At 39.1% G+C, this 11,264-nt stretch overlaps 1 protein-coding gene across 2 annotated transcripts; it reads left to right on the forward strand.

The window, feature by feature from the left end:
- Positions 1-7,281: 7,281 nt before the first annotated feature.
- LOC110445231 lies at positions 7,282-9,708 on the forward strand. Of its 2 annotated transcripts, XM_021489734.1 has the most exons (3): positions 7,282-8,890; positions 9,193-9,270; positions 9,600-9,708. In XM_021489734.1, the coding sequence occupies exon 1, from the start codon at positions 7,315-7,317 to the stop codon at positions 8,344-8,346; it is 1,032 nt and encodes a 343-aa protein (XP_021345409.1). In that variant the 5' UTR covers positions 7,282-7,314; the 3' UTR covers positions 8,347-8,890; positions 9,193-9,270; positions 9,600-9,708. The 2 variants fall into 2 exon arrangements, with proteins under 2 accessions (XP_021345409.1, XP_021345408.1); XM_021489733.1 differs by having other exon boundaries at positions 9,193-9,683.
- The last annotated feature ends 1,556 nt before the right edge of the window (positions 9,709-11,264 follow it).

Raw genomic sequence — 11,264 nt, forward strand, 5'->3', positions numbered from 1 at the left:
AGTATACCTGTCGGGGATACAGAGTTACAGCGAGACAGCGTTACCTGTCGGGGATACAGAGTTACAGTGAGACAGCGCTACCTGTCGGCAACACAGTTAAAGTAAGACAGCGCTACCTATTGGGGATACAGAGTATCATGTACAATAAGACAGCCCCACCTGTGAGCGATACAACATTACAGTGTGATACGTTAACGTCATCCGTAGAGCATACAGGGAAGAGTTACAATGAAACAAATCAAATGTAACATCAGGGTAATACCATGTCAACCTTAATTAAAACTATCTACTCTAAACACGAGACAGGTCCACATCATTTTTACAGAGGCATTATTAATGATACGTAATTATGCAAATTCTCGTTTCTCGCCACACCTAACACGTTGCAAGACCCGGGTATAAAGGAACATCTCAGAAAGCACTGCCACTGAATTCACTTAGGGTGCATTGTTGACATTATGACCACTCGACATCAGAGAGCTATCACAAAGAATAAGTAACAGAATCCCCGCAACACTTCCAAGATGGCGTCTATCTACCAAGGGACGTAAGTGATACTGTGGAAGGGACACCGACAAACGTCACTTAGTCGTCGTTAAACATGATTTATTTTCAAACTGATTTTTGCCACACGTTGATTGGCCAGCTGGTTCCCACGAGACAGGTAAATGCTAGACAAACACTGAGTTTTAATGGACTACATTACCGGCGGTCTCCGAGGACCGCTTCACTCACTGTCACAAAACTTGATACGCCACACCGTCACGCACACAACACGTACTGCGAAGGCGGTCCCTAAAATTCGTACAACTCCAAAGACTAGTCGGCTTCGGAAGGAGATGTCATTTACAGAAGTAACAGTATGTCACAAAAATATCCTAAAGCCAATGTAGCAGAGTCATATCTTATTGTATCTTATATTAATTAAATACTCTGTGTTATATTCTATGTTGTGCCCAGTATGTTATTTATATGTGTTGATATTATGACGTACATGTCATGTGGTGTGATCCTTACCTGTGATGTCTACCTGTCTTTACCTGTATAGCATCCTATGGAGTGGTTATGTAAGGTCCAGTATGTTATTGTTTATAGTCTATTTTCATTGGTCAGATATTTTGTATAGATTTCTGTTTCTATTGGTCAGTCTTATATTGGTCACTTTTGGCGGGATTTCATTGTGTCAGTTTTGTGAAAGATTTTGTAAGAGAGCAGACATGTTGATTTGGACACCGACACATACATCTTTTGACAATCGATTAATTCAGTACTAAGTGCTTCGCTCTTTTGATGGCATTGGTTTCCTAATTCCTGGCTCTGTGCCATACACAGGTGCGTGATATGTACATTTTAAGTAATTTATATTTCCATGAAAGTTATATTCTAACTTTAGTTGTTAAAGTTAGGTTTATCATTTTCTTTCTTATTTCTTTTGGATTAATTGGTCATTAGATTACTATGTAACTATTTGTAATGATATATAATTGAGAAACAATAATTGTAAAATTATTGTAAAGTAATTGCCATGTATGCTGTGTAATTGTAACGGTATGAATTAGTAGGCAGTACAGTAATTAGTTTGTAAGAGTTATGTCCCTTTAGTATATGTATTGTACTTGTGATTCGTTGTGCTAAATGTAGTCTTTTGTGTTTGTTTACAGAGTGTAATGTATATGTATCTACCTATACACTAGGATATTGAACCATGTTATATCTGTGCTGTGGAAATGGAATAAACATAAATCTCAAAGAACTCTTGGTTATTTGTAAAACCACCCCGCTACATTGGAGCCTCCAGTGAGGAAATCAGCGCAGATATTGTTTGTACCAGAGCCTGTGCCTTTAACATGCGCAGAACGTGACCACGTATGTGTGCTTCCGGTTGTGACCGACCCGGTCAAGGTCGCTTGTTTCAAGCGCTCCTGTGATGGAGATATATTTCTTCAGTGTGTTTGTGTTCGCTGATTCCAATCATTTTACGGATACTGACTTTCCCAAGATGGCGCCGCCCATGTTTCAAAAAAAGATTTGTCTGTGGATTTTATAAATGTAATATTCTCGGCAGAGAAGACCAGGTATTTATGAACTGACTGTACCATTATTTTCCAGGGATATTCCGGAATTAAAGACATTGACTTTCATAAAACAACAACATTATTTTCTTTTGTATTCTGTAATTTTGTCACCTTTACGTGTGAAATATTTGTAGGTGACTATATATACCATGCATGAGTTAGAAAGATGAAATGTTGAATTAGCATGTCCTATTTATTTATGATAATGAGGTCGTAGGTTTGTTTCGTTTTTTGTCTGTACATTGATTCTTTGGTTAACTTTATTGATATGTAAATACATTCATAAAAAATTAACCATAGGTGGATTTTTTTTTTCATAATTTTTTTTGCATAGATTTTTTTCTGATATACGTTAAATATTTTTTTCCTTTTTTTTTTCTGCGATATATATATTTTTTCTCCTTTTACATTTAAACTTTGCAGAATACTAACACTGTGTTTTCTTAGTGACATTTGACATGACTGACTTAGTTTGGCAGTTTTTGTGCATTTGTGATATTTTCTGAGCAGGTTTACTTAATTGTGATTTGGTTGAATCTGTTGATTTATTGAACTTATTCAGTTGTGTGTTTTTTTTATTTTATTTGGTATTTGCCTGTGTCATATGATACTGTGATAATGTAGCTGTGATATTACTGCGGTTTGCCTGGATATATTTTATAGTGCCTTTATTGTGTGTTTGTCTGTTGTTTGTGTCATTGTATTTGTTTCTGGGCTTTTCTGTTTACATGTGTATTAGTATAGAGTCACTGCATTGAATGTTTGTTAATTTTTAGATTTGAACTTTTATTTTTCAGCATCAAATTTGTTTATTTTTTTCTTACTTCTGCTATTAGTATCATTATACTTGTAATTATTAATGCTCATTGTTTATTTCTGTGCATTGTGTGTAACTTCATTCATCATGTCGGACTTGGAGATGAATAAGGATGAGGCGAATATGTTGCTTGCACATTTCAAGACGATGAAGATTAAGCCCAAACTTGATACTCTAGAAGATTTCCAGACTTGGATGAAGGATCATGTTCAGTCATCAGAGGAACAACAGGATGAGGAAAATGAGGATAGCAAGGCTGGTATCAAGACTCAACTTCATACACAGTACACCACATCTGCTATTCAACATTTCCCCAAGATATCACACTTTTCAGGAGATAAAGACAAGAAGGATGTTCCTTATGAGGTGTGGAGAAAGGAGGTGGAGTGCATTATCAAGGAAGGACATCCAGAACATGCAGTGGCTCAAGCCATCCGAAGCTCTTTGAAGGGAGAGGCACTAAGAGTGAGGTCTATATTGCCAGCATCCGTCACCACTGGACATGTTTTAACAAAGATGGACAGTATTTATGGTGCTGTAGTGAAGACTGAGATGTACTTAGCTAAGTTTTACAGTGCTCGACAAGATGTAGATGAGAGTGTATCATCCTGGAGTTGTAGACTGGAGACACTACTATATAAAGCTGTAGAGGGAGGACAAGTGGATGTAACCCAGGCTAATAGCATGCTGTGTACGATGTTGTGGCAGGGACTTCGCGCTCCCTTGAAGGATATTACAGCACATATAGTTGACAGGATAAAGGAATTTGATGAGCTTCGGATAGCTATTCGTCGTTTTGAGGAGGATTATAATCAACGACAACCTGATAAGTCTGATTTCAAGAAGTCTGTAGCTACATCCAAAGCAGCTGTTGATACCATTTCATCTGAGGAAGGGGGAATGAAGGAAATTAGAACTATAGTAAAACAACTCGCAGCAGATGTGAAAGTTCTGAAGGACAGTCAGCAGTACCCGAGAAGGCAGAAAGAGTGGGATCAACAGAAGAACGTACAGCCTAACCAGTCCCATGGATGGCAGAGAGACAGCCAATCTACTCAGAACTACCAACAACCATCATCTGGTGATAGAACCCGTTTGTTACAGATGTGGTCAAATCGGACATATAGCCCTTGGCTGCAGGGTAAGACTTGATCATATGAGAAAACCTTTAAACGGACAGAGGCCATCGTCAAGGGGCAGACGATAGGCCAGAAGATACGAGGGAACCATAACACCACTCATCAGCCTCCAGATTTACTTGGACCACCGACAGAGGTTTCTGTTATGATGGAAGGCCATTTAGTCAGAGCTCTTCTTGATTCTGGATCTACAGTGTCTACAGTGTCTATGAGATTTTATAATCAGTACCTGAGTCACAGAGAGATTAAACCATTGGACACCATTCTTAAAATAGAGTGTGCAGATGGCCAGGATCTTCCATATGAAGGAATTGTAGAAGCTCCCATTACTTTTGATGGAACAGGCCTTCATGGTGAGGACAACTATGTTGATAGAGGTGTATTTTCAGTGGTTCCTGATAGCCCCTATAATTTATCAGTGCCTATACTTCTTGGTACCAACATTTTGAATGTGATGCTGCACCGAGTTAGGGATGAATATGGACAGACATTCCTACAGAAAGCAAGACTTACAACACCGTTATACTTAGCCTTTAGATGTATGACATTGCGAGACAAGGAGTTGGAGAAAAACAACCATCGTCTAGCTGTTGTAAGAAGTGCTGAAGACAAACCGGTTATCATACCTTCTAACTCTGAGGTCACCATAGATGGGTTTACAAGGAAGAATTTAGCATACCCTACAGTTTGTGCTCTTCTCCAACCAACTCCAGGCTCCTGTATACCAGATGATTTGGATATAACCCCATCTCTGATTCCTTACCATTACGATAGGAAGGGAATTGTCAAGGTCCACGTCACAAACTTATCCACATCCACAGTGACTATACAACCCCGAGCTCTTCTCTGTGAGATGCAGCCTATTACAGTGGAGGATATCACCAAGGAGATAGATGTGAATTCTTCAGTGGATGTACTGGAGAAGGTAGAGCTTTGCACAGAGGGATTGTCAGAAGATGAGATTTCTAAAGGGAGGAAATTCTTAGAGCAACATCGCCATATCTTCTCTACTGGTGATACAGATATAGGACATGCATCGTTAGTGACCCACAGGATTGAACTTACGAATGAAATACCCTTCAAACAGAGATGTCGACGCATTCCGCCGTCAATGTTTGATGAAGTAAGGACACATCTTCATCAGTTACTTGCTGCTGGAGTCATACGTTGCTCACATTCCCCATGGTCATAAAACGTTGTACTTGTTCGAAAGAAGAATGGAAAGCTCCGCCTTTGTGTTGACTATCGTCAATTAAATGAGAGGACTGTAAAAGACGCGTATGCCTTACCACGCATAGATGAGACATTGGACTCGCTTGCTGGTAATAAATTCTTCTCAGTTGTGGATATGAAGTCTGGATATCACCAGGTAGAACTGTATCCAGAACATAAGGACCGTACAGCCTTTACTGTAGGACCGTTAGGGTTCTATGAGTACACCCGTATGCCCTTTGGATTGGCGAATGCCCCTGCAACATATCAACGGCTGATGGAAGAGGCATTGCAGGGACTGCATACAAAGATTTGCTTTGTTTACATCGATGATGTGATCATTTTCTCAGGAACTTTTGAGGAGCACCTACAACGCCTGGAAGTGATTTTTAAACGCTTAGAGGATTGTGGTATGAAACTTGCACCAGACAAGTGTTCTTTATTCCGTCGCAAGGTAAAATATGTGGGACATATTGTTTCAGAACATGGAATAGAGCCGGATCCCGAGAAGATTGAGAAAGTGACAACATGGCCACGTCCTGAGAATTCAGATGAAGTGAGAAAGTTCTTAGGATTTGTTGGATACTATCGTCGCTTTATCAAGAATTTCTCCCGCATAGCCCGGCCTCTTACCAACATTATGACACCACCTGAAAAGAAGAAAGGACGGAAGTGTAAGAGTCAGGACCAGGATCTACATCCATGGATATGGGAAGAGGACCAAGAAGACGCCTTTCAGGAGCTCAAGACATGTCTCACCGGACCACCCATAGTTAGTTATCCCGACTTTTCGAAACCTTTTGTTCTACACACTGATGCCTCTGGATTGGGATTAGGGGCCATACTATACCAGTATCAGGATAATGTCAAGCGTGTGATAGCATATGCCAGTCGAGGATTAACTAAAGCTGAGAGACGTTACCCAGCACACAAAATGGAGTTCCTCGCTTTGAAATGGGCAGTAACGGACAAGTTCTCAGACTACCTCATCGCTTGCCCTTTTACTGTCATCACAGACAACAATCCTTTGACGTATGTGTTGTCTTCTGCTAAGCTTGATGCCACTTCACAGAGATGGATAGCAGCCTTGGCTAATTATGACTTTGATATCCAGTACAGACCTGGTATCAACAATGCTGATGCCGACAGCATGTCCCGACATCCTTCACTCAGCACAGATGATGATCCAGTGAAGATTTCCAAGGATGTTATCCAGGCACTCAGCAAGGGCATCAGTACTACTCCATACATAGAAACCATTGCTATGTCAGCACAGGTACCTCTGACTATGCCAGCTTCAGTTACCCAGCCTATTCTAGGATTACATGAGGAACAGATAAATGATCCACTTACGGGATACTGGATGCCACTTGTACAGTCTGGAAATAAACCACGTCGAGAGGATCTGCCTTGTTTACCTGGACATCAGGCTATGTTGAAGAATTTTGAGAAGCTGAAAATCAGAGATGGTGTATTGTGCCGTGACGTCAAGGAGGATATTGATGTCAAGACCCAGATTGTTCTACCAAAGTCCAGGATCTCTACTGTACTCACCATGTTGCATGATGACTTTGGCCATCAAGGACGCGACAGGACTTTATCCTTGGTTCGGGAGAGATTTTATTGGATTGGTATGACTAAGGATGTTGACGAGTGGGTAAAGAATTGTGCTAGATGTTTACTTAGGAAGACACCAGCTAGGATTTGTACACCCCTTGTGTCGATCAACACGCATCAACCATTAGAGCTTGTTTGCATGGACTTTCTCTCGTTGGAGACCTCTAAAGGTGGCATTGAAAACATCCTCGTTATGACAGATCATTTTACGAGATATGCCGTTGCTGTACCAACTAAAAACATGACAGCTCGAACAACTGCAGAAGTTTTCTTTAACCATTTCGTTGTACACTACGGATTACCTCACAGGATCCATTCTGACCAGGGACCAAACTTTGAGAGTAACCTAATGAAGGAGCTATGTAAAATCACCGGAGTGGAGAAATCACATACAACTCCATATCATCCGATCGGGAATGGACTCTGTGAGCGTTTCAACAGAACTTTACTTGGAATGTTGGGAACACTTTCATCAGACCAGAAACAGAACTGGAAAGCTCATGTCACCAGTATGGTTCATGCATATAACTGCACCTGTCAAGAGTCAACAGGACAAAGCCCATATTTTCTCATGTTTGGACGGAATCCTCGTTTACCAGTGGATCTTGCCTTTGGGATTGAAACAGGACCAAACATGAGCTCTATGCCAAAATATGTTGATGATTTGAGGCAACGACTGTTGTATGCTTATGATCTAGCAGCCAAACACTCTGCACAGGCTAAGAACAGACAGAAGAAACACTATGATAGCCGTGTCAGGGAGGCCGTGTTAAACATTGGTGACAGGGTGTTAGTTAAGATACTTGCCTTTGAGGGAAAACATAAACTAACCAACAAGTGGGAGGAGGACCCATATATTGTTACTGGACAGCCTAATGCAGACATACCAGCCTATACAGTTAGGAAGGAGAACGGAGAAGGACGGATTAGGACATTGCACAGAAACCTCCTTCTGCCTATTGGATGTATAGATACCAGGCAAAGGCAACCAATCCCGACTCCCAGGAAACCAAAACCGACTCCAAGGAAGTTGAGATCCAGACTCAGGCATGGACCTTCATGTGATGAAGGGTCAACCTCGTCATCTTCAGAGGAGGGGGAAGTGCTGATAGTAGGGGCTGATGTCCAATCCGACATCGACTCCGGACCTACTACCAGCAGGGTCTCTGAAGATGAGCCTGAGAAATTGGAGCCGCAGCAACTGGAGGAAGAGTTAGCCACACCAGAGGACACTCCACACATCACACAGGAATCACCTGTTGCACCCCGAGGGTCGCAAAGGAATAGAGTGAAACCTGTATGGATGCGGAAAGGAGACTTTTCTATGATGCAGCAGCAGCAGAAGCAGCAGCAGCAACAGCAGGATCCTGATTGGAAATTAAGGGCAAAGTTCCTAACAGAGTTGATTGACAGAGGAACTCTGGAGGAGCAAGATGGAAAAATTGTGGCTACTTTTCTTAGTATTTTGTCGGGCAAGATCATCTAGACATTGTTCCATATTTTGGACTGTTACTTTCGGATTTGTACTAAAGATTTGATTTATATTTTAACCAAGTCTATATATATGCCCATCTATTGTATAATTGATATCACATGATTTGCTAATTGTTACTGCTTCAGTATATCTCCTAGTCGAGGACGACATTTTTCGCAGGAGGGGAGAATGTAGCAGAGTCATATTTTATTGTATTTTATATTAATTAAATACTCTGTGTTATATTCTATGTTGTGCCCAGTATGTTATTTATATGTGTTGATATTATGACGTACATGTCCTGTGGTGTGATCCTTACCTGTGATGTCTACCTGTCTTTACCTGTATAGTATCCTATGGAGTGGTTATGTAAGGTCCAGTATGTTATTGTTTATAGTCTATTTTCATTGGTCAGATATTTTGTATAGATTTCTGTTTCTATTGGTCAGTCTTATATTGGTCACTTTTGGCGGGATTTCATTGTGTCAGTTTTGTGAAAGATTTTGTAAGAGAGCAGACATGTTGATTTGGACACCGACACATACATCTTTTGACAGTAAGTTTTCTCTATTATCTAATATTAATAATTTCTTCACAGTTAAAGTTAATTTGGCTAGGGTTCTAGTTAATTTAAATATATTGGTAGTTTCTAAATAATTGTTAAATGGAATTTATTTATAATTATGGGAGGTTTAAAGAATTGACCAAGTAATATGTATTTCTTATATTTAGTGTATTTCATGTTTGAATCCTCATGACTATTATTACACTAGGAAGAACAATAATGTTTACTAAAGTATATATATCTGTATATTGACATTTACCATTTTTAAGAGAATGGTTTTATTTTATTTATAGATCGAATAATTCAGTACTAAGTGATTCGCTCGTTTGATGGCATCGGTTTCCTAATTCCTGGCTCTGTGCCATACACAGGTGCGTGATATGTACATTTTAAGTAATTTATATTTCCATGAAAGTTATATTCTAACTTTAGTTGTTAAAGTTAGGTTTATCATTTTCTTTCTTATTTCTTTTGGATTAATTGGTCATTAGATTACTATGTAACTATTTGTAATGATATATAATTGAGAAACAATAATTGTAAAATTATTGTAAAGTAATTGCCATGTATGCTGTGTAATTGTAACGGTATGAATTAGTAGGCAGTACAGTAATTAGTTTGTAAGAGTTATGTCCCTGTAGTATATGTAGTGTACTTGTGATTCGTTGTGCTAAATGTAGTCTTTTGTGTTTGTTTACAGAGTGTAATGTATATGTATCTACCTATACACTAGGATATTGAACCATGTTATATCTGTGCTGTGGAAATGGAATAAACATAAATCTCAAAGAACTCTTGGTTATTTGTAAAACCACCCCGCTACACCTTCTCTGTAATTCTCATTTAAATCTCCCATACCCATTTAAAGTCCCGTGTAAATATCCTATTCCCTTGAGATGCTTTGACAGTCATTTAATCTATATGGCAGTCACCTCTTCATAATCTGGCAAAACAATACTTTCATAAATACTATCAAAATTATACTTTCGGTCTTCCAAATGTATGAGAATAATATATGACGTTTATATATTTAGTAGATGACACACGTTTTCACTACTATCTCATAGGTTGGATCATTAACACAAAGAGGTCAGTCACATGTGATATTAACTCGTTGTTGCTAATTTTAGAAACAACAGGTTAATATTCACTCAGGTGACGTCATTTCAGTTGTAACGTTACAATTCTCGATGCCAAGTGTAGTACTTTCTCATGAAAGATGAAATAAACGAATCAACAACAGTGTTATTCGTGTAAAGGAACACCGCCTGGTTAGACCTGGATTCGAACCCTCAACTTCAGGCTGCTGCACTTTCACACTAACCGACTGAGACAATGCCTTTCACTTATTTTGTGATTGCTTCCTTTTTAACAACAGAAGACACATCCTCCAAAATGTGAATGCCTTGCATGTTAATTTGATTTAAAATTACTTTTGTTTGGTAATACTCAACTAACACAACCATTTTTAGACAAGTGCATCATTACATCAAATCCAGCGATACATTTTGATAATTATAACTATCTTTCCTTATTTGTATTTATGTGTGAACGCTGTTATATATGCTTATGAAATTGCATTTCATTAGTTTGCCTGATTTCTTGGTTACATTGATTTTGTTCATTATAAAATAAATTACTATACCAGGCTGCATGTCATGAGATTTTGTATATTCTATAATTTATTCAAATGCTGATCCTTTTCACAATAAACACGATTTCTTTTCTAGGTTTTACAGTTGCCAATAGATATCTCCATGTTTGTTTAAAGGTCCCGATAGATATCTCCCTTTTTGTTTACAGGTCCCGATAAATATCTCCATGTTTGTTTGCAGGTCCCGATAGATATCTCTATGTTTATTTAAAAGTCCCGATAGATATCTCCATGTTTGTTTACAGATCCCTATAGATATCTCCCTGTTTGTTTACAGGTCCCGATAGATGTCTCCCTGTTTGTTTACAGGTCCCGATAGATGTCTCCCTGTTTGTTTACAGGTCCCGATAGATGTCTCCCTGTTTGTTTACAGGTTCCGATAGATATCTCCCTGTTTGTGTACAGGTTCCGATAGATGTCTCCGTGTTTGATTAAAGGTTCCGATAGATATATCTATGTTTGTTTACAAGTTCCGATAGATGTCTCCGTGTTTGTTTACAGGTTCCGATAGATGTCTCCGTGCTTGTTGACAGGTTCCGATAGATGTCTCCGTGTTTGATTACAGGTTCCGATAGATATATCTGTTTGTTTACAGGTTCCGATAGATATCTCCGTACTTGTTTACAGGTCCCGATAGATATCTTCGTGTTTGTTTACAGGTCCCGATAGATATCTTCGTGTTTGTTTACAGGTCCCGATAGATATCTCCGT

The sequence above is a fragment of the Mizuhopecten yessoensis genome, unplaced genomic scaffold (assembly GCF_002113885.1).
Source record: "Mizuhopecten yessoensis strain PY_sf001 unplaced genomic scaffold, ASM211388v2 scaffold2125, whole genome shotgun sequence".
Taxonomy (NCBI): Eukaryota; Metazoa; Mollusca; class Bivalvia; order Pectinida; family Pectinidae; genus Mizuhopecten; species Mizuhopecten yessoensis.